The sequence below is a fragment of the Cuculus canorus genome, chromosome 1 (genome assembly GCF_017976375.1).
Source record: "Cuculus canorus isolate bCucCan1 chromosome 1, bCucCan1.pri, whole genome shotgun sequence".
In the NCBI taxonomy this organism is placed as follows: domain Eukaryota; kingdom Metazoa; phylum Chordata; class Aves; order Cuculiformes; family Cuculidae; genus Cuculus; species Cuculus canorus.
The window spans coordinates 66,663,655-66,688,095 of record NC_071401.1 but is presented as its reverse complement, the minus strand read 5'-3'; the positions used below and the strand labels follow the sequence as shown (position 1 = coordinate 66,688,095).

At 39.5% G+C, this 24,441-nt stretch overlaps 1 protein-coding gene across 1 annotated transcript; it reads left to right on the top strand.

Moving 5' to 3' along the window:
• Positions 1–4,173: 4,173 nt before the first annotated feature.
• On the top strand, positions 4,174–22,613 carry IL18RAP (interleukin 18 receptor accessory protein). The gene is made up of 11 exons (XM_054084429.1): positions 4,174–4,274; positions 7,670–7,801; positions 8,935–9,199; positions 9,294–9,468; positions 10,758–10,932; positions 12,872–12,940; positions 13,196–13,316; positions 15,284–15,438; positions 16,301–16,438; positions 20,262–20,432; positions 22,088–22,613. Exons 2-11 carry the CDS (start codon positions 7,678–7,680, stop codon positions 22,459–22,461), a joined length of 1,767 nt encoding a protein of 588 aa, XP_053940404.1. The 5' UTR covers positions 4,174–4,274; positions 7,670–7,677; the 3' UTR covers positions 22,462–22,613.
• The last annotated feature ends 1,828 nt before the right edge of the window (positions 22,614–24,441 follow it).

Here is a 24,441-nt window from a genome sequence, read left to right as displayed (position 1 = left end):
TTACCTTTTAAATAAAAAAAAATAGGATTCCGTACATTCATGACTTAAGGTATTTATGAAAGATAATCAAATACATTCATGCCTTATTGCTCTAGTTCTTTTGACTACTACCATAGTTAAGCCAATTGCAGTCATGCTGCAATGTCTCATTTCAGTATGTGGCTACAAAACTGTTTCCTGTGCATTGCAGAAAAATAGTAGCTGGTTTTTTGACTATGGTGAAGGAATGCTGTTCCATAAGATGTTCCAAAATCTTTGTAATGCTGTACAAAATGGACCTTTTAGAAACAAATAGGCAAATTCAGAAGTGCCTGTGTCTGTTCATGAAGAGCCGTCTGTACAAACTAGGAATAATCTAAATATCCCTAGCAAAGAGACCTCTTGAGTGACTTCATTAAGGGGTAGCCCTCATTTCTGAATGCAGGTATTCAATTGGAAACTCGAGCATAAATATTTAGCTCAGCTCTGATAGCAATGTCTCTGTCTGGGTACCATGGCTTAATATATATAGTAATAAATATAGTGTATTAAGCATATTTATTTATGTAGTACTTAAGGAAGATACTGCCTTTAAGGACTAGCAGCAAAAATTCACCTCAAGGAAGGAACTCATACTTCAGAAATGAAAACTTGTGAATGAAACCTCAGGATTGTTGCCAGCTGACAGCATGATGAAGAAGAGTTAAATAATACAGGACAAATACCAGTGAAGTGACACCTGGAGACCTGCAAGTTGCAGGCATGAGGATCGGCAAGAGAATCGTTTGAAAGATCCTAGAAGAGTTTAAATTATTCAGACTGGTAAAATGAACAAGGAAAGGAATAGGAGCATTGTCAACAAATGCATACAGGAAAAGTGCTAGAAAGAAGAAAAGCTGTTTAAGCCTTTCACACAAGGACATGTGGCCATGAATAAATCTACAATGGACATTAGAGCCTTTAGAACAATAAGGTCTGCTATGGGAGTAATGAGGAAACTATTCTGACCTAATTCTGTACTTGAGCGTAGTAATTTTTTTGAAAGAAAACCCATAGTACAGCAATGAACATCCTTGTCAGTTTTAAATGGCTTGGCTTGCAGTAAGCAGGCTAGACTATTAAGGAAAGAAAGAAGAGATTGCCATGGAATTTAAGGCAGTAGATGATTTTTTCTAATTCACAAAGCTAAAGACTGTGAGACTGAAAAGATTTTAAAGGCCAGAGTCTTCATTATTTGCTTTGCTCTTTCTCTGCTGGCAAGTGATATGTTCAGTTATTAGTATATCTGAAGTACTTCCATGGCCTTAGTTATATTACACTCTGATGCCCAAGGCAGAATGTGCTGTAGTGCAGCAAATTTGTACTAAAACTCACCACCTTCCCTTATTCAAAGAGGAGTAATAGGTGAATTACCTCACTGTTCCGTAAGCCGCCCTTGACTGTATGCCATTTCACTGACGGTGTAACCTAATGCAAAATGGACAGAGGTTCATGTTTCGATACTGTTCTGACATGACCTGTGACAGCACAACCAACACTACTGACTCAGTGTAGAAGGTAATTGGAGCGGAAAAATTCTTACCCACTTGGTATTAACCATTGCTGGGCAGAGGAGGAGGTGATGTGTAAATGTGTAAAGCCAGAATAATATTGGAATAGTAAAGAGATATAACCCTCCCAGTGCTATAAGACTACGCTATGTACAAACTGAGATGGTGCATTTTTATGCCTGCTTCTTGGCTGGCAAAATGCTTGAGGAAAAGTAAGATGTACAAGGCAAGATATAGACCCCCTACTTTGACTTTCTACAGGGGTGGAGAGGCATAATTTCCCGGAGCAACACCATGAAATATGTAAAATGTGTATGAGAATGAGTGAGGAGGAGGAGAGAGAGGGGAGAGAGAGCGAGCAGGGAGGGCATTCTGGAGTGGTCCTTTACCCTCTCCTTTATAAACTTGTTCTACCAGCCAAGGGTAAATATGAGCCTGGGAGATACTGGGGTGTGAGGCTGCTTTTTAGCACATACATTACTTTTTCAAAACAGGAAGAGGTGAATTAGACCAGAGGCTCAGCCAAATATTTGGTACTATTTAACAATCTTTTCATCCAATGTAGTAACAAGTAGAACACAGTACTCAGTCTTCTGGCAGCATGGCTCTCAAAACTCTATGTGGCCAGTGCTTCTGTTGTATTTCTAACATCTGCTTTAACAGCTGGATTGCTTTACTTCATTTTTTTTATATAAGAAACCTATTACTAGGAGAGTAGGACACTTAGTACTTAAAATGAATGTCTGTAGGACAATGTGTCTGCAAGATGCATCTTTGGAAAAGAACTATCTTCTCTTTCTTATAGTTCGATCAATGGCTTGAAAGCAGCACTGGCTTGACTTTATCTGTATGCACTCTGTAATTCTTTCAGGGGAAGAGGAAAGTAAATGTTTTTTTTCCCTAGTCAGAAAGGGTGCCTTCAAAAAGCTTAACTCTTTATACTGAAATCTGTAGAGATATATTGGAGCTTTTTGTAACTTATAAACTAATCATATGTTTTGTACTGGAGAAAAACAATGAAAATACTTTAGGAGACAATCATCAAGCTTGATCATCAGTGGGCTCTATTCCAGAAAAAGCAGAGTGATAAATACATTGCAGAAACTGAGAATACACATTCTGTATCTCCAAATATTTCTCCAAATGCTTAGAACCTGATATAACATAGTATTAATACTGGCCATCACCTGAAGGTATGTGTAAACAGATGCAAAATTGAAATCACCTCTTATATAGCAAAAAGCCTTTTGTCGTGGAAGTAGAGTGATTGACCCAATCTGCAGAAAAGAATTGAAAGTATATGAAAAAAGGAGGTTCTGCTTCAGCAGATTATAAACTGACCACAGCCCTGAATAAGAGATGACACTATAAATCAACCAAGTAAGAAAACACAAAGATAAGCCCCAAGAGAACAAAGTTTACTGATAAACCAAAGAAAACTATTTGAACTGTGGGTGAACCATCCCAGTTAGCACAGCAGGAAGAGCCCATTACCCACAGAAGCCCTTTTCTCACCAATCACGCACAGTAAGCAGAGAGGATACCGTGACTTTAAGAAGAGACTAATGGGAACAAGGATGACAAAACATAGCTGTAAAATGTACTCATAACTGTTGCTCAGAATGTATAAAATGTCGGTTACATACTAGACAAGGTGTGCTAGCTTTGAGGAGTTACTGCCCTAGAACTCATCTCTGTGTACACATGAGATAAATATCTCGGCTTTGGGTGTGAATCAGCTCTTTGCACACCATGTAAGGACCCTCAGATTTGCGACAACAAATAGAGTGAACTTCGCAAAAGAAAACAAGAAACTGTTCTTGAAATAATTCTGGTACAAACTGATGGACCTGTGTACTTACATGACCTGTATTGAAACAGGGAGAAGTGGGGTCTGAATTGATAACAAGGTGCTCTCGGATGCTTTTATGTAGTCTGAGTCACTGTGCAGCCTCTCTTTTACAAGTGTCACATCCATACAGGAAGCCTGGAAGATGGGCTGGACTCTGGGACTGTATATGCTGAAATGCTCTGCCTGCCCAGCAGGTCCAAGGGGCAAGTCACAGATAGCTCATATTCATCAGGGTTTCTCTTCTTTTTCTGCCAAAGCTGCATTGTGTTAACCAAAAAGGCTTAACTGGAAGGATACAGATAGAAAATATTTATTAGTGTGTCACAGCTCCTTTATAGTGCCCACTTACAATGAGTGTGGAAGGTAGTTAAGGAGATTAAGGCAAGGAGAACTCAATTCCTATAGTGAATATTATTCTGTATTGGGCAGAAATGTGGCTTTCTTGTATATTTCAAATATTACACGCTTTTTTGAACCATCTAGCAGGATTTGGGCAAAAAAGAAATAAACTTTTACCCTCTCTGCTCTTAAATGAAGCATACTAGAGAGTCCAATGCATTTTTGCAAGTAACGCAAATAAAAGTTTTTAGAACCCAAAAGGCTTTGATCTTTTATTGGGGGCAAAGGTTTTCCACTGTTCTTTTTACAAGAAAATGACCTGGAAATTTTGAACCTAATGCAACTGAAATGAGAAAGTGGGGGAGGGATGATGACAGTGAGGTAAAGGAAATTCCTGTAAAGGAAACAGATTCAACACCGTGCACGGCTAGAAATAACCACAAGTCTTATCATGTAGTGTAGGATGTGCAAGTAAGATTTTCAGATAATTGCATTTTCTTAATCATAGGTTTTACCTTCAGGTTTTAGCCCTCCATACCCTATCTGCTTAACAGGTGAGTTGGTTTTATTGGTTCAAATGTGCATTATGAAGTAAATTGGTTTTAATTGCTTGGTCAAACAAAAGAGTAGTGCCTTAGTAAGTAGCTTCATTAGTATTTTTTCTTTTCCTCTATAGGTATGTGAAACTTTTTCTTCTGTGTGACTATTACTAATAGTGTTCTTATAATTAAATTATGTTTGCCTTTTCATTGATGTAAGTCCAATACAAGACATAGGAATTAATAGCTCTGAAGCTGAAGTAATTTTCACCAGAACCAGAAGAGTCATTTCTAAGATTGTGGCATGCCACTCTTTACTAGACTTCAGAGATATCATGAAACTTGTTTTAGCTCTTGAGAACTCAATTCTTATTTCTTTTGCTTATGTTTTATGTGAATACAAAATACTATGTAATAGAGATTTACAGGGTTCTTTTTGCAAGAGTCCTTTAGGAGCTGAAACATAGGCAAAATAATACAGTTCTTACTCTTCTCTCTAACATTTTATTTTACCACAGGAAATTATGTTAAGATCACATTAGTTTCATTTGTATATAAGTTTCCAATTAAATGGCATTCTAAATTTCTAGACTGAGGATATGTTGATATAGGTGTGTATGTGGCCGGAGAACGTGGAAAGACACTTACCCAGTGTAGAGTGCTTTATTTTTCTGACAGATACTGACTGATACAAAATGAATCAGTGAATATATTAAGTCACTGAATCACCTTGAGTCCACCTGCAGTGAAAGTACAACTGAACGGTCAGTTTAAGATTATCCTGTTTCAGATGTCCTCTCCTTTGGTAATTGCTATGTCTTCTGTCTCTCTTCCTGTTAGGCACACTTGCAAGAGGGCACTTAATAATTGCACATGCAACCATACCGTTTAAGCACTATAAATGCAAGCTTTCCAAGGTTCTCTAATAAAAGTATTATCAGTCAGCAGAAAAAATGGCAGTGGTGTATTTTCCCATGGCTAGGGAAAAGACAACAGAAAATTATACAGATTAATAACCTCCCTTTCACCCTTCTTCCCCACTCGTGGTGACCTTTTGAGTTGAAGAGGGTATTGTTAGCATGTCAGTTAGATGGAAAGCAGAGAGATTATAAATCATTGGCATTATTAAATGCTTTGTGGATGGACACTTGCTGTAGTTTCTTTACACATAGCCTGCGTGTCCCTGATTACAAAGAGATGCTCAGAAGTAAATGCATCCACTGCTTAACTTGTGCCAGGTCGGGCACTCCTCAAGTAGCTTCTGATGGCTTAAAGGATTGAATGAGTGACCAGAAAGGACCAGAGCTGCCACAAGAGAGAGGCTGGACCATTTGCCTGGGTTCAAGGGAGAGGACAGTGGGAAGGATGGAGAAGCAGATGAAACCTCCCCCTTGGAACAACAGCGACCCATTACATCAGATCACCTGTTCAAGAGACTGCAGCACTGAATCTCACATAAGGCCCTTGGGTCCTGCTTGCTACCGGCACCCATATGGCTTTGCTACATAGGCTGACAGGTTGCATTGCTCTAAACATCATCCTTTGTTTCGTACACTGTTGACAGGGCTAGGGATGCAGCTCCAATGAATGCCTTGAGAGAAGCTTTTACGATTGTCATAAAGAGTCAGGATCCATTGATCCTTTTACAGTGGATAAGACAGTGTTCTTAAAGTTAACGAGGGCTTTTTCCCAGTGGTGGTAAGAGATTGTCTCTTTATGCAGTTGGAGTTTCAGGATGATTTTAAAAGATATATGGGGCAACAACAGTTGGCAGCGGCAAATCTGTAACAAAGCACTACAGTGGGTTAAGACAAGTGAGTTAACCTACTCCATGTGATCTCTGAGTTTAAAAATAGGACATTCTGTTCACTTGCAAGGAACAGAGACATGCTGAAGAGAATAGCAATTAAAGTGCTCCTCCTTATACAGAAAAGCTACATGAAAAACAGTAGAGTGGGAGTTCTTTTCATCTTTCTTGCTAGCTCAGTGTTCAGTGCATGCTTTCTTGCTGCCTGCCTGTATGAGTCATGTCGGACTTGCATAAGGTGACAACAGACAAGGGACTAGCCTTTGCCGGACCTTTTTTTCCCTTGGACTGACTCAGTACTTCTCTGGCAACTGTACAAATGCAGAGTCACTGTGGCCAAATGGGCAAAGAAAAAGACACCTTGAGGTCTCAGTTGCACAACGTGAACATCAGCAAAGAACATGGCCTTTGGTCACTGAGATCTTGAATCAGACTCTCTAGACATGTCAGTCACAGGTGTTGGATAAGGTCTTACTAAATACCCAGATTAAGCCATAGCTGTTGAATACGTATGCCTGACAGCCTGCCTTCCCTCTAGCCCTGTAGCTGAGAGGGGTGTGGGACACAGATCAAACCTCTTAGTAGGAAAGATAAAACACTTCATACAATAAGGTTTGGGGTTTCACTTTGGGCAGGATACCGTAAAATAGGGGTCTGAGAGCAACTGAGCGTTTTGTGAACCTGCTCCAAGGTCCACCAGGTGTTCCTGATCTCAGCTTACAGATGGCACATCACAAAGTTAATACCTTATGGTGATGTGGACGTTACCCTGTTCAGCAGGTCTCTGCTAGGGTCATTCAAGTAGTGCAGCACAGCATTGTGATGTTGAAGCAAGATCTGATGCTGCACATGCAAGTAAGTCATGGAGGAGTAGAAGGGGTTTTTGGGGTTGCACTGCTGACCCTAATGAACATCTTAGGGTATGTCCATTTTAGCTCTAGTAAAGTGCAATAGGAGCATGTGTCTTAGGTGAAAGAGTTAGAACCAGAGACATGGTGTCCACACAGTATATACTTTGAGTGTTCTATTTCTGTACAATTCTACTCCAGCCCCAAGGCATCAATGTCATTTGAAGCTGAGGCACGTTGTCCGATCTGATTTAATCCTAAAGGAATACAGTTTACACACTTCGGGCCTGTTGGTCTTCAAGATATAGCAGTGCTCCATGGATTTTGGTGCCAGCTATGCCTTTCTCAGTCTTTTGCTAATAGTAGTCATTAATTGCAGATGGATTTTGTAATTTGGTATCTTGTAGCTTACTTCAGAGGACAAGTTCCTCTTCTGACAGGAACAGCTACTGAAAGACCTGCATTTCCACACCAGGTGTTGAGTTCCAATTTGCCATAGGTGTAATTTGGAAACCCATCTCTAAGGAACAATATGCACGATGTATTTAAAGAGACTGTTGCACATTCTTGAATATCATCTCTCCTGTATGAAATAGTATGAGAATGAATACTGCTGCAAACCACATTTCTAAACCCACAATATCTAGGAAATAACTGTGCTAAATTTTATAGAGCTACATAATAAAATACATAAATGCTTTTCTATCTAATTGGAGTATTATTTACGAAAAAGCATATGTTTTCCTCTTTTACAGAAAGTAAGATGATTCCTAAACAAAATATCACAGAAAATAAGCCAAAATTAATAAAGAAGATCATGTTCATTTTGTGCTGGATCCTAGTATTGTTTGTCAGTCAGGTAGAAGTTATAGAGAATAATGTGCCAGGTAAGAGTCTGCTTTGGCACTTTTTGGTGTTTGTGGTGCTTTCTGACAGCTGAGAAAAGTGAATGTATTTTGTCATGCCTTCATGAGTTTTTTCTGCACCTGTTCACGCTTGTGTTGGGCACACTGCTGTTTCTGGCATTTATGGAATCTTTTTAAGTAATAGTAATACAGTTTGCCCTAAATGTGATACAAAATTCAGTTCCCCAATTAAAAGAAAAGGACAAATGTAAAGGAGAATTTCTGAGAACAGAATGGAGCAAATTAATTGCTTCTGTGACTCCTTGAATTCTCCAGCAGCTGGACCAGGCTTGTCAGGATGCGGGGTGGTGGAGGGGAAGAAGGAAGAGAAAGGCTGGCTGAGACTGATATTTCAATGTCTTCCACCCACCACAATTTGTTTGGAGGAGTTTGATCCAATTCAGGCAGCAGAAAGAAACTGAAACTGAGAAGAGTCTCCCAGGTGGGCAGGCAAGGAACTGAAGGACTCATGCTTTCCCTTCTGGTGAAGAGAAATCCTCCCATATTTCCAATAGTTACCACACCCTGACTGGTAGGAGAGGCTACACAACAAGCTCGGTCAGCCTTTAGAAAATTCGTGGTTAGAACGGGTGACCACAGCTTTCATAATACAAAATTTGTCTAATTTTAGTGACAGTAAGTGAAACACAAGAGTGGAAAGGTTTGAAAGCAGTGAGATGACAATACTTGTCACTCTTACCCTCACCCTAAATAGGCAGAGTGATCGCCAGGTTCTGCTTTTTCAAGTTTATGCCAATCTCTTCTTCATTTATATGAGCAGAGCTAGAAGAACTACATCTACTTTTCTACAGGGTTGAGGTTTAATAGGTTAGCAACCATGTGAAAATCTTTAATTCACTAAAAATCTTAAGTAATTTTCACATTAGATTTTTAAAAAAGGACTAATAAACCTTTGGAAAACTTTGAATACACTTTTGAGAGCATTGGTAAATGCCATGCTTAAGGAAAGCAGTTGTCTATTAGCCTAGGATCTTATTTAACATAAATATTTAACATAAAGAAAGGCAAATCTGAATTTTTGTCATTTTGTTTTTAAACATGTTGACTGTGTGTTCTTTCAAGTGGTATTGATATCTTATTGTCCTGCTTTTCAGGATGCTCCCATGTTGAACCTCAAATATGGTATCGTGCTATTAGTGATGAGGAGTTTGTTTTACAATGCGCTTTACCTGATAGAGATGCAACACACATTTATAACTCACTTCTAAAACAACATAGGGTTAAATGGTTCTGGCACCAAAAAGATAAAGAGCCACTGAGAGCTATCAAACAAAGCTCTAATCCTATTCTCCAAGGGGACGCACTTTGGTTTAAACCAGTAACGGACAATGCTTCTGGAGTGTATATATGTGTGATACGGTAGGTAATGGAACAAAAGTCCTGTATTTCTGTGCAACAATTAAGTGTTTTGGTTTTTGCATTAAATTTTTAATGTTTTTTCTGCATCACTCAGGGAAAAAATCCCATGTCTTAAAATTATTCTAGATGTTCAAACAAAGAAGGAAGCAAAATGTTTGAGTTATGATGCAAATATGCTGTATCTTCTTGCTGGCAATGGGAATTCAATAAGTTGTCCGGGGACAAAGTGCTACAGCCATACAAATAAGGCTGATGTAAAATGGTACAAGGTAAGAGTCATTCATCTTAAGTATTCAAAAAGGCTCAGCAGAGGTATATATACCTTTGGGTCTAGTCAGTGTTTATGTGCCTTAGGCTTTTGAACTCTTTGGCAGACAGCACAGCCTGAAAAATTCAACACAAAAGGAGATTCTTGAATTGCTATACACTGAATCTGTAAGTAAGAGTTTTGAAGAACTTTGCCACACACAAAATACTATTCCATAAACCAGAAGCCTAGAAATGCTTTCCCTTCAGCTGAGAATCAAAATAGATTCTTTAGAAATTTGACATATGATTGAAATTTAAAATTATAAGTTTTGTTTTGACGTTTTAAGTTCTGAAAATATCAAATATAGCAAAGAAAAAGTGACTTTGTTAGAAAAAAATATTTTAAGATTAATGTTTCAGATTGTTCTTTTTAAGGCTTGTTTTTTTAATTAGACTCTGTTCCACTGAAACATTATTGACCTAACCTACTCTTTCTCAAATGAACATTAAAATACTTGCAAGCTAAAATTTATTCCTACTTGTTTGTAAAGATTGTAATATGCCATCTAAACCTGCATATCATAAGCAAATGAGAATGACTGAAAGTTCAATTGTGCTTTTTACGACTGTTATTATTTACGTTATTTATTCTATCAAGCAGAATTATGATTTAGTCAAAGTTTTTTTTTTCATTTACTTTCAAATTTTAAGTGAGGTGTATCTTTTCTGACGTCTTGATCTGGAGCCTGCTGAATTTAAAGCAATTCTTTCAGTTTGCATTAGTGGAATTTGACTTAAAGAAAATTCTTAGAAAATGTGTGTACACTGAGCTGAAAATAGGGATGCTTTTAAAACCATTGCTAGTTTTCAACCTTTTGAAAGTAAGTACAGTGTTGTCAATTTCAGACAATCTAACCCACTTTTTATGAAAGAACATAAAAATGTTTACAGAATGATTTACTTACAAAATAAAAAAACCCTCAGTCCAACAAAAAATGTGATTTTTTTTTATGGTCTTTAGTAATAAGAGTTTAATTCACACTAGGTTCATGATTTCACATTTCTCTCAGACATCATAAATTTTAAATACTTTTTTTTTAAAAAAAATGGTATTCACATAATATAGACTACAAATTTTTAATGTGACTGACAAATTTCCTCTGATTCCTAGTAAGTATTTCTGGGAGCTTCAACTTAGCCCTTCTGCCATAGTAAGCCTATCCAAATATCTTAAAATGCAATATAATAACAGCAGAAACAACAACAAAAAACCCCTTCTAATTCCTTGATACTGTTTTCTTTTCATTAGGATGGTTATCAGATAAAAAGCAGGAAAAGCAGACAAAGCCTAAAGCTTAAGCACAATGAAATCTACTTGAATCCAACCTATGATGAAGATGCTGGAATATATATGTGTGATTACACACTATATGACAACACGACCAAATGGATAGTGAGAAGAGCGGTAACAGTAGAAGTCTTTGGTGAGTAATGCAATAACTCAGAAGGATATCCTTCAAATAAAGTATGTTTTCTGTATTCTTTCCTACCCTGATGATGGCTTTTGTTCAGGCCCTCATTCTGAAAAGCCCATAAACCGGTTTAGCTACACATTCATTAAAATCCTTTTCCAAGTATTCTCAGAACAAATCGGGACATTTACTAGAACATTTAATGTTCAGTAATAACAAGTAATACAATGCCATAGTTTTCAAGATTTAATTCCACTTTGGATTCATTGTAGTTCCTGTAGTTCCTGGCAGTGGGGATCAAATCTAGGAGGATTTAGATCTCTTGATCTGAGAGTAGAATGACTGATGCCAATGTTCTCCACGTACTGCATGGGGAGTGTTGGTGCTCTATGGCCCAGTGACGCAGCATGATCTTAAATTCTCCTTCAAATCATGGCGACCTTTTCTGTAATATTTACTATCCTCTGTTGCCCTTTGGGTGAAGACCAGATACTGCTTGACAAAGTGCAAAGTTGGACAATGTCAACATTGTGCAATAGAGCATGTTAGCAGCTTAGGATCAGGAATGAGGGAGACTGTTTAGTGTGCTAAAAGAGAGATGTGGTTACACTTTTCTCCAGATATCTGTGACTGAGTGCTGTAAGACACTCTCATCAGACACTCCAGTTAGTCCAGTCAATCAAAGGTCCCAGAGGAAAGCATCACTACATCTATTCTATATCCTGAGCTGGATGTACCCAGTACACATGTAGTGGGCTGGATGGGTCCAGTGTTATCTGTATGACAGTAGCACAGGACCTATTTTCAGCATTCTGGTGTAGAGTGGGCCACTCTGTGGAAGGGAGAACAAGATTTAAGGATTAAAAGAAAGGTGTTAGATGAGACACCTTGATTCTGTGGTCTAGTAAGAACAGCACTCCTTTGAAATTCCATTGTGAGAAAAACACTCCTATGAAAAACCTGGTCCCATTTTTGCAGATGTTGGATACATTTTGTACCAAGAAGTTATAGGAAAGATACATACATCCCATCAGGATAGAGTCTGGAAACCACATCTCACCAGCTTTTGAGACCTCTATGTGCTGAATTACAGTGTCTGCTGCTCCTTCATTCTTCTTTCCAGCTATCTTCCCACAGCATTTTCCAAGCAGGCATGGATTAGCACTACTTTTAATATGATTTGGCTGAACTTGAGTTAACACATTGTTCTCAGTTCTTTTCTGCCACTTCACAGCACAGTCAAGAAAAAACACTTGAAAGGTGCCATGCTCATATATACCCCCTCTGAATCTCGCATATATTTCTCTGCTGTGGCTTCATTTAAAAAAAAAAAAAAAGTGTGATGTGGCACCAATTTCCTGCAGTAGGGGACTTTCCTAGAATATCAGAGCTGTGGGTTTTAGCCCTCAGGCTGTTTTTCCAGAGCCTGGGTGATTGTTTAGTAGATTGTATGAACTGTGGGTGTCATTATCTGTGCCCTTTGGCAGCCTTTGATTTGAAAAAAAAAAAAAAAGTTATTTTAATGCAAATACTTGTTCTTCTGAATAAGGTTTGCGTGCTGTATGTGTGCTTACTGGGCATGGAATGGGGCTTAGCAGGGAACTAGTATGACTATTGTGTCTTTCAGGGGGTTTTGCAAGGAGGGAGCGTAATTTCTGAATCTTAAACAGCAGTAAGTGCAGGATAGATGCAGAGATCTTCAGCTCATGTAAGATGACAATGCCTCAGAGTAACAGAAATAGCAGGTCTTTAAGTAGCTACATAAGTTTTGTGGTTAAAATTCCCTTATCTGTGCACTCTCAGACATTTCAGCAACCATAAAGTATTCTCTTGGACTTGGGTGTCTAAATTCCACCTAACATCTGAAAAAGAAAATTCTGTAGATATTTTCTCTGATCTTCTGCACTAATGATAGCATTACAGTTATTAACAGTATTCCTGTTAATTGCAGCAAAAAATACTATCCATCCACCAAACTTCTTGTATCCAAATGGTGCAGTGATCCTTGAAGCAGAGCTTGGTAAGTTTCGATTTCTCATCTGAAAGCAAAAGAAAATGTTTCAATGAGCTATTGTTAGATAATGATAGATCTTGATAAAGCAAATGAGGTTTGCTCTCTAGGAGTATGAGAATTTTTTTTTAATTTTTTTTTTCTTGATATACATCTTTGTGAATACTAAAGGAAGCATTACATGTTACGCAGATCCCAAACTATTAAGGAGAAAAATATTCTGGTGACTTCCATGCATGATTTTCCTGTGCTAATTTATTCCAGGAAAGCCACTTCAATTGGAATGCCGTGTACAGTTTGGGTTTGAAAGACTTTCTTTGATGAGAGTAACATGGAAAAGAAACAACAAAGAAAATATAACTGAGCTGTTGAATCAGGAAACAAGGTAAGAAAAAGCCCAATAGACTGATTACTACTACAGTCAACAAGTGTAATTATCCTTCTGCAACAGCTTTAGTGAATACATTTTACTCAAAGAAACTCAGAAGGCTCTGTTCTTCAACATATTAATGTGTATGTCCACAAACATCTGCACTTCACATACAGAAGCGCATATTAATGGACATAAAGACATAGACAAACTTTTTCCGCAATCTTAACTCTCCTTCTTAAAGCTTTAGCTCATGGACAGCTTCAACATGAACGGTGCTTGCCTGCAGCTGTTTTCGAGCATTCCCCTGTTGTGCCTTCTTAGCAAGTCACACAGTCTGTCTTTGGAAGCTGTCTACAAGTGGGAAATAAACCAGATCAGTAAAACAGAACTCTGAACATTGAAAGGAGCTTGAATGTCTCAGATATTGGGGTTATGTTTATTGAGGACGTAAAGCACTGAATTTCAGGACACTGAATTCCAAGAATCTTCCCTAGCAAGAATTAAACAGACTCTGCAGAGAAGCAACACGTAGAAAAAAAGTTTACTGTGACTTGAAGGCAACCAAAATAATTCCTATGCTTCTCATTCTATCATGTATTTCCCCATCTCATTCACTTATGCCGTGTCCAACTTGGGCAAGAAATACAGTGGAGGCAACACAGGCAAATGTGTTTTCAGTCCACAGCCCTGAGTCATCTTTATGGGAAAACTTTCCTGTACACCAGGAGAAGGGAAGCCCTTCTGTCACTGCTAAAATTAAGTTCTTAATAGGAGTCATAGGGGAAAAAATAACAAATGAATATGACACACATACACATACGCACACAAGTACACATACACTCACGCATGAGATAGATCTGAAATTGGATTTTCTTAACTTTTGACTCTTTAGCTTTGCAATTTTTTTTTAACAAGTTTTTAGCTTTTTTTTTTGCATGCATACAATTTCTGTTGCTTATTTTTTAAAAACTCAAAAGAATGAAACATTCCCAACAGACTACTTGAAAGGAGGTTATAAAGAGGAGGGATCTGGCTTCTTCTCCCAGGTGTCAGGAGACAGGACAAGGGGGAATGGCCTCAAGCTCTGCCAGGGGAAGTTCAGGCTGGACATCAGAAAAAAAAATTTCACAGAAAGGGTCATTGGGCTCTGGCAGAGGCTGCCCAGGGAGGTGATTGAGTCACCATCCCTGGAGGTATTTAAAAGACGGGTGGATGAGATACTCAGGGGCATGGTTTAGTGGTTGATAGGAATGGTTGGACTCGATGATCCAAGAAGTCTTTTGCAACCTAGTGATTCTGTGACTTTCAGTACAGGTTCAATCTTTGCCTGTGCACGTGCCTGTATATCCTGAGTTAGCAGAGGCAAGACCATGGCAGACTGTCATTTTATGGTGACATGCTGTGAAGTGCCTTTGGGACCACCCATAGATGCCTGTGCTTGCGGCTTTCAAAGATGAATGCTGAGACTCAGAAACCCTGAGTATTCTTGAGTGGTTGCAGACGCAGATCTGTTCCCCACAACCCTTGCTCAGCCTCAAAGGGTTCCTCTGTTACCTCTTCCTTTCTTATACTTCCGTCACCTAAATCTGTCTTATTCTGTTTGCTTATCACGTCCTTGGGCTTTTCACCCCTGTGCTGCTCAGCCTTTTCACCTAGCTAGGCCTTCTTTTGAAGTTTACTTTCCCATAGGGGAATTTTTTACATCTTAGAAAAACACAAATACAGAAGTCAAAGGGGGATATATATTTGAAACTAGGCAAGTGCTTAAGTATTTTGCCGAGTTGATGAATTAAAAATAAACCTTTCAGTTGTGCAGACTTTCGATGTCAGTTCCAAACTGGAATATTGCATTTCTGTTAAAAGTTCAAGCTGAATGTTAAGAAGTTGCAAGCCACTCTTTCTTTGTAATTAAGACATTTGGAGATTGCGTGAATGAACAGCAAAGGTATCATGCAAATACCTTATTTTTTTTTCTTTAGAGTTTATCCAAAAGGTTTAAAGGGGCACACACTTCTTCATATTGTGAAACTGAAAAAAGTTACTGAAAGGGACCTCAGAAGCAACTTCACATGCTTTGCTGAGAATTCGGTGGGGAATGCCACTGCAGTGATCAGGCTGAAAACAAAGCAGAAAGGTAAAACCAAAGTTTTACTATTTGCCCTTGAAGACATATTTTGATTTACTCAGTGCTACAGATTCGTTGTCCACTGACACTAGCTTTTTAAGCAGCTGCAGAAGTTTGTTGAAGCTGGATGGGAAAAGTTTGATTTGTCAGATGTATAGAAAAGCATATTATTCTGAGGACTCCACAGAAAGATAGGGGTCCCAGATTGGGACTTAATGCAAGCAGGCAGGCCAAGTGGAAGCTAGAGAGCAATTAGGAGGAAGAAGAGGAGAGTAGCACCTCTGAACACTAAATTGAACCAGAACAGCTGCTGAAAGCAATAGCATTCCTTGTTTTTCATAGGATATTTCTGTTCATTTTCCCAGTCCTTAGCATGCATGTTTCTGAGAAGTTACAGTAACAGTTACGAATGTGGCAGTCTTTCAAGCAAAGGCTAAAACTACAATCAGTGTGCAAGTTAAACCTTTGAACCATAGTTCCTGATGGACATTCATTATTGGAATGGCACAGGAAGTCTCCAGGAGGGCACTGCGTGCAGCTGTGTGTTCTAATGTGACTTTTTCCATCTCAAGCAATGACTACTTTCTCCCCTGCACAGTGTACCACAGGTCAGTTTCTCTGTGCCTTCCATCACTGATTGGCTTTTCATACCATCAAGGAGATGCCATTCAAAAAATGTCCCTGATGGTAGACTGGAACTCTCTGTTAAGGTCTGCAGATGAATGAATTCCTGTCTTCCCTAAAGTTTGCCAGGAGGGCAAGAATGAATACTGTGAGATGGTTTGCCCTTATTTTGGGACTGAATTTTTCATCTAAGCATCAACAATATTTTAGAAAACCTGAGTTATTATGGACTCCTTTCTTTCTACAGTGTTCCTCCTATACATACTATGCACTGCCATTTCTGCATTATTTGCCTTCTTTTTGTGCACTGCCTTTATTTACCACCACTGGATTGAAATAGTGCTGATGTACCGAAGTTATCTGGTCCACAATGAAACTACAGGAGGTAAGAAACATTGTATAATATTAATTTTCTCCAGTTTTTCTACTGCCTATTGCCATGTGGGTTAATCCACTCTGAATTAACCACTTAATTAAGTTTCCTTAACGACCCTGTTCTCTTTGAGCCAATACAAAGGCCTTTAAAGCTAGCAAGATGCATGGATTCAGGTGGAAGAAAGCCAGGCAGTATGAAGGAAATATCTAACACCAACTGAAATGTTGCAGTTAGCCTTTTACAAGATCACTAATTTAACGATGGAAGATTAGAGTAGGAAGTTGAATTTTGGAAGTCCTTTTGCATGGAATAATAGAGCACCTCCAACATTCTAAACTCTTCTTCCCTAAGTATTCAACAGAGCCTGTGGACTACAGTCAAAAGTCCTTGCAGTGAAGGACTCCAGAGCCTGTTATATTTTTCACTCAAAGCCAATAATTTCTCAGAAGAATAAAAACCAAGGAGAAAATAAGATGATATAAGGCACCAAGCGTGAAGCGTACCTTTGGGAAATATTAATATTTTCTTCCTAAAAATTATGTTGACCATCTTGATATCTACACCAGACTGATCATCTTCCCATATTTCAAATCTCTGTAGCAACTTCAACCCATCATTTTAGCTAAAATGGGCCTCCAACAAAATAAGCAGTGTAAAAATGTGTCAAAAATGACAGTGCCTACTTCAAAGAATTTAACATATAATTTTCTTACATGTGTTGAAAGAAATGCAGTAGTATGTGCCCAAGGAAATCTTTCTAAATTTTTTTGAATCTTGATGCAGCTTGAGATGTAGGTATCTGAGCCCGCTTTTGTGTTTGCATGTGCATACGTAGAATATATGTGAAATAACTGTATCTAGATATTTATACATACATACATACATAGTGAGACAATTAACTGCCCTTTGGAAAGTATTTTTGTGAACCCTAAGGCAGGTGGCAAAAGTGATTTGGGAAATCACTGCAAATTTCCCCTCTATTGGTAACAAATTGATTTAAGAACCTCTGGAAAGTCCCCTTAGAGCTCACCTCATATGTCAGTAGGACAAAGACAGACCTTCCAAGATTTGTGCTTTGAAGTTGGAGATACCATTAGGTTCCACCATGGCAGCCTCTGTTCTGCCCCCTACTCTCATGTACTGCATGTACACAACACCATTTGTGGTGTGTGGGCATAGAATGTGCAGACTAACTGTGCCTAGCCGGGCAGTTTTCTGCCTAAAGTGATTGGCCACAAAATATGTTCTCACTTGCAGGATTATGTCCTTCTCACTTCATGTGGGTGCATATCAAGTCACCTGAGGTCTGAAAGGGCTTGCTCATAGAGCAGCAAAGCAGCAGTTATGACTCCATTTTGCCTTTTCTTCCTTTCCATCACTTCTTCTCCCCCATCCTTCTTAGCACAGAATCAGAGAGTTGCAGAATCCCACAAGGCAGGAAGGGACCCCAAGGAGTCATCTGACCCACACCCTACTCAAAGCAGAACCAACCTGTCCCAGATTACTCAGGACCTTACGGACAGAGAATCCACAGCTTTTCTGGGCAGCATGCTTCAGCGTTTGATCACCCTCACCGTGCAAACACTTTCACTAACATCTAATGAAAATTTCCCTTGTTGCCACTTGCATCTGTTGCCCCATTTTCTGTTACTGTGCATCTCAAAGAAGAGTCCGTCTCCATCATCTCTGTACCTTGCCATTTGATAGCTGAAGACAGCAGTAAGGTCACTTTTTTTTTCTCATGCCCCTCTAATCCTTGGGCTTACACCTTAGCCAATCACATATATCTTTTAAAAATCTTGCCTTCTTCCACAAGGAGAGAGAAACAATACCGACACATATTAACATGTACAGACTACCTATGAGGTCACTTTGCTTAAGTCGGGTATTGTCAGTTTCTTACTCTTTGGGCATCTTAAATGTTTATGCCAGAATTTCCTCAGGTTGTGACTGTCCTGTACAACTCTGGAAAAAAAAAAAAATCTTAATCATGTTTAATGCATATTTGTTTTTTAACTTGGCATTGCAATGGTAATAATATTAAAAAGGAAAATGGTGATGTAGCTATCAATGAGGGTTGTCTGGTAAGACTGCAGTGACCTCTGTGGGTGAGATGAGGAATATCTGGGTTGTAGCTCAATTTACTGTCATTCACAAACTGTTCTGAAAAGAGCTTTACTTCCGGGTGAGAAGAATTGCATTTCAGAAAAAAACAGCCCTAGTTCTGTGTGCCTGCTGCTGGTGACTCACTCTTTTGAGCCTAAATTGTCTCAGCTTGGCAGAAAAAAATCCTCAGTAAAAGACCCTGAGTAATTAGCAAAGTGACTCATCGTCCTCCCTTCCCACAAGAGCTTCACCACCAGTAGAAGGAAGTGGTGGAAGTTTGTGGCCAGAAGCAGAGGGGAGGAGCGGAGATGTAATGTGTGCTATCTAATCACATTCTTGGCCTTCAAGCCTAACCTGCACACCTATGTTTTGTTTTGATCACATACTTTCTTGCCATGTGATGGTTCTGAATGTAGGTGTTAAACCTCAGCTTATGCATGTTGTTAGTCTTTCGTGTCTATTTGCTTTGTTCACTGGAATCCCTATGGGCTCTTCTAGATCCTGAGACCTGAGCTCTAGCTCAGATTTGTGATCCTAATCTTCCATTTAGGGATAGAAATCAGGAGTTAACACTAAAGCATGAACACCATTACTTATAAGGTGTCTCTGCTGGAGGTAAGTGTCTTAGTTCCCGTGCAGTGGAGGTGTAGTCACTACGGTGAAATCTAGAGATCTTCTTGGCTCACCCTGCAGCCACACGCTGCAGTAGGATCTTGTGCTGAACAGCAGAATTTTTCTCTGGTTTCTATTAACTGTACTGACAGTATCAAAATACAACTCAGCTGATTGAACATAGGTGTCTTACATTATTTGGGTTGCCCAAGGATGTCCTGCCATTCCAAAAGATTTGAGCCTCCAGTAGTTCCCACATCAAATTTGGCAGCCCTGTCAACCTTAGGACAATTTAAATGGCATCAAACAACTATATATGGGGACCTGGACCGACTCCACTGTGCCTTTTGCTTTCACCAGAAATTCTTTTTCTTTTTTACTTCTTCCTCCCTCGAGTATAATTCAAATTTTACTCAAAAAATAGAAAAGATTTACTTTTGTGTTGTTGTAAAGAATAGGCCTATCTCAGATCATTGATACCAGGTGTTTCAAAGCTGAGAAAAGCTCCTTATATATTTTTTATTTGCATCTCACAAACATAGTCTTTTAATGAGACTGAAACAAAGTTCAGGAACTGATCAGTACCGGTCTGAGCTGATACTTGGATCAGAATTAGGCTTTACTACTTGCATCAGCCTCTGATTAGAAACATAACAGTGTATGAAAATAGCAAATCTTCTGCAAGCAGCTAATATTTAAGAATTTTATTCCTTTAAAGTTCACTATATTTTCAAAGTAGTTTGTGTGTCAATGAATATTTTTGGAATCAGCATTTATGCAAATGAGAGAAAAGACAGGGAATCTTTCCATGGATTTTGCCTGAAAGGGGCACTGTTAATGAAAATACAGAAAAATGCCTGGTTTAGACTTCCTTGCACTAGTCATCTGTAGCTCCCTCATTTGCTTTGGTACTGTATGTCTACAAAATTCGCAGGACAGTAGGATGTAAATGTTGACTTTGGATAACTGGACAGCTGTGCTTCATTAATAGGTTTGTGTTGTGCCAACTTCTATAGATATAAAAGGAAACTGAGCATTAAGGAACAAGATGAATGTTTCAGATAGACTTGTTAATGTATACGGTCTTACATATTTATTTATTTATCTATTTTAGATGGTAAAGAATTTGATGCGTTTGTGTCCTATGCAAAACTAGACTTTTCTGAAAGTGATTCTACTTTGATTAGTGAGGAAAAATTTGCCCTGGAGCTTCTTCCAGATATGCTGGAAAATAAATATGGATACAAGCTATGCATTCTTGAAAGAGATATTCTTCCAGGAGGAGGTAAGGTCCCTGTGAATGGTAGAAAATCTTCAGTTCTTCATAAATTTGTTTTTCACTTTCCAACAAACCTTATGCACCATATCAGCAATATATTTTGTATATATTTGTATATATTTGTTTCTGCTCAAATCTCATCATGTTTTGACCTTTATATCTGACTCTTGCATCTGAGCCATACCTGTGTTTAAATACGGTTGCAGGGAGCTAGTGGGCTGAGATAAAGCTTGTCCAAGAAATTCTTTGCAAGCAGGCTCTGTTACATGAAATTAATAGAACCATAGTATGGCTTGAATTGGAAGGGAACTTAAGGATCATCTGGTTTCAATTGCCCTGCCATTGGCAGGGACACCTTCCACTAGATCAGGTTGCTCAAAGCCTCATCCCGCCTGGCCTTCAACACCACCAGGGATGGGACATCCCCAACTTCTTGTGCAACCTGCTCCATTGCCTCAATATTCTCACATTACAACATTTCTTCCTAATATCCAGTCTGAATCTCCCCTCTTTCAGCTTATAACTGTTATCTCACGTCCTATCACTGCACTCCCTAATAAAGAGCTCCTCTCCAGCTTTCCCCTTTAAGTACTGGAAGGCTACTACTGGAAGGCTCCCTGCAGCCTTCCCTTCTCCAGGCTGAACAACTCCAACTCTTTCGCTCTGTCCTTATAACGGAGGTGCTCCAGCCCCCAGATATTTCAGTAGTTACTTTCCAAGCAACTTCTACCTTTCAGTAATTAGAAAGCCCTCACTACCTGCTCCTGGGAGAGAGAGAAGCCGAGTCCAAGCATCTGCAACAAAGTATGTTGAAGTCTCAGCTGTGCCCTACACCTCTTAAGCAGCTAGTTGTGTTCTCCATACTGCATAAGAATGGCTGTCATACTGTCTGACAGCAGGCACATTTCTAGGGGCTACATGATTGCTCAGCGTATTTGAGCCAGCAGTGTGCCCAGGTGGCCAAGAAGGCCAACGGCATCTTGGCTTGTATCAGAAATGGGGTCACCAGCAGGTCCAGGGAGGTTATTCTCCCTCCGCACTCAGCACTGGTGAGACCGCACCTCGAATACTGTGTTCAGTTCTGGACCCCTCACCACAAGAAGGATGTTGAGGCTCTGGAGCGTGTCCAGAGAAGAGCAACGAAGCTGGTGGAGAGGCTGGAGAACAAGTCTTATGAGGAGCGGCTGAGAGAGCTGGGGTTGTTTAGCCTGGAGAAGAGGAGGCTGAGGGGAGACCTTATTACTCTCTACAACTACCTGAAAGGAGGTTGTGGAGAGGAGGGAGCTGGCCTCTTCTCCCGTGTGACAGGGGACAGGACAAGAGGGAATGGCCTGAAGCTCCGCCAGGGGAGGTTCAGGTTGGATATCAGAAAAAATTTCTTCACAGAAAGAGTCATCGGGCACTGGAACAGGCTGCCCAGGGAGGTGGTCGAGTCGCCTTCCCTGGAGGTGTTTAAGGAACGGGTGGATGAAGTGCTTAGGGACATGGTTTAGGGAGTGTTAGGAATGGTTGGACTCGATGATCCAATGGGTCCTTTCCAACCTGGTGATTCTGTGATTCTGTGATTCTGTTTTTCTCCGTTTCTGAGGTTTAGCTATTAATAAAGGAACTGATAAAAAGTCCATTATAGAATGCAGTAATGATCACCGTTTCTTCCCCAGCATACACAGATGAAGTTGTTACAGCTATTAAACAGAGCAGACGAGCAATAATTATTTTGAGCCCAGCCTATGTCAGTGGACCAAGCATCTTTGAACTGCAGGCAGCAGTGAACTGTGCATTGGAAGACAAAACAATCAAACTGGTGTTAATAAAATTCCAGACTTTTCAAGAGCCAGAGACTTTGCCTCCAGTAGTGAAGAAAGCTCTTCGGATTTTACCAGTAGTTACTTGGAAGTCTTCTATTTCTGCTACTCCAAACAAGAAGTTCTGGAAATATATGCATTACCATATGCCAGTGAAAACAACTAAGATGTTGGGAAATTGCAGTTTAAAGGGCTTTTTCCAGAGACTATTCAGTCTGGTATATCGATAGCAGAAAATTCATAGAGAGACAACACCAAAATCAGGAATGGTGACGTGATTGTAGAAGACCTTTTCTATAATGCACTGGCTCACCACTGTGGACTATTACTGCAGTCAGCAACAGCTCACTCCAAAACAGTGAGAAGGACTGCAGTGTAGCAGTGCCGGAGCCCACAGTAAAACTAAGTGCACTGTGGCACTGCACACACAACTGTGAGCTATCTGCATAAATTATTTTATTATTATTTTTATTCTATTTATTATATTCTTTTGCTATGATGTTGAGACACAAATGTGAATGTTTTGTTCTTTGCACTGTATTTCTTCTGGAATATTTTTATACTTGTTTTCTAGAAAATGATTAAAAATGGAACTCCAGAGGAAGCTTGCAGTATGATTTTCCTGTGTAGTCCAGTGGGACAAATCCAGACTCTTTAAATGAGTTATCTCCTTCTGTGGGAGTACCAAGGAAAGAAAGCTCTGTGAGACTGCCACAACTGGGTATGACAACGGGGTTGAGAAAAGAAGCAGAATGGTGTGAGGGCCAACCCCAGGCATCTCCATCCTTCCTGCAATGGGAGAAAGAATTTCTACCAGTAGGGAAATATTTCATACTCACAGATAATTGCACACTGCTGCTCCTATCTGGTGATGGTCACTAATGGGTCCCACGGAACCTGTTGGTATTATGGGTGTGTTGTGATTGTAAATCAAAGTCCTGGTTGTCACACCTAGTAGACTTGCAGGGATTCTGAAATCTTTCCCTTGCAATCCTCTGGCTGCTAACTCTCCAGGGTTACCCCAACACAGTTTGCAGTCTGTACGTGTGTATGGCTGTAGCTAAGTCAAATGCAATGCTTAGTGTTAAAGAAAATCTGAGCAGGAGAGCCACTGATCTGGTGTTCTGCTGGCTTCATTTGGCCTTCAAGTTAATGAAAACTTGTTTTATAATGTTAATTGAATATCTCATCCACAGGTTCCTTGTTGGAAAGGAACTCCAAGAAATACTGCTGCTAATAGGAACAGCATACTGAAAAAAAGAGCTATTCTTTTGCAAGCAGGTTGAGCACTATCTACCTAATTTTGTATTGTTATCAAAGTTCAGCAGGCCAGCTGTGGTAGTGCTGTTGAGGCAGAAGCAGAAGAAAGTGTCTCATGTAGAAACAAAACATCGAACAGCATCACTGTCTAGACCAGTGAAGATTTTCTCACTACAGTTGTACCTGCATTGGTATTTAAGTTCAAATCATGATAAGCTTTTGAAGCAAATTTCCCAATTGTCACCACTTGTTGCCTTGTGCTTTGCACTGCAGAGCGTCTTGGAGTGCACCCACTGGATCCCTAACATGGAGGTAACCTGACATTGCTTTCCAACACAACCAGATACATGGGTAGCTTGAATAATTTGTCAGTAAATTAAATTTAGTCATTTCTAAGGGATGTAAGACAGGCTTTAGCAATTTCCAACCAACATTACTATGTTTGCACACTTTGTTATCCTAACACATTTTTTGTGGAAGAGAGAAGAAGCTGACCTTTTATAAAACTATTCCAAAATGGTGCATGTGTTGTTGGAGGAGGATAAACAATAAACAAATGTTAAATACAAGACAAGTAAACATCCATTTTTAGGCATGTCATATAACTCCATATAACTCAGACATTTCTCTTTTTATAACGTGCTAAAATACATACATGCAATTAAGAGAGAACACTTTCCTAAAGGAGAATGTAATTTATGTGGTCTTCCACCAGATGTCCCTATAGTCAGCCTTGTAGAGTACATTTATTTACACACCAAACAGTTTTGTTATCAGGAGAGACGGGACCAGCGAGCAGTGCCAAGTGTGGTACCTGAGGTTCCAGTTGTGCTGGGAGGCAAACGGGGAGTGAGGGTAGGAGAGGAAGGTATGGAGCAAACTCTCCTGCCTGTTCAGAATGCCACTGTCTTTCCCACCTGATGCTACTTACTCGTGCTGTGCTTATGGCC

What these genes read in the sequence shown, in the direction of transcription:
- IL18RAP (XM_054084429.1), top strand. Translation starts at nt 7,678, where the DNA reads ATGATTCCTAAACAAAATATCACAGAAAATAAGCCAAAATTAATAAAG. An exon ending in CTGATGTAAAATGGTACAAG is followed by an intron (nt 9,469 to 10,757) that starts GTAAGAGTCATT and finishes TCTTTTCATTAG; the next exon opens with GATGGTTATCAGATAAAAAG. An exon ending in AGATATTCTTCCAGGAGGAG is followed by an intron (nt 20,433 to 22,087) that starts GTAAGGTCCCTG and finishes TTTCTTCCCCAG; the next exon opens with CATACACAGATGAAGTTGTT.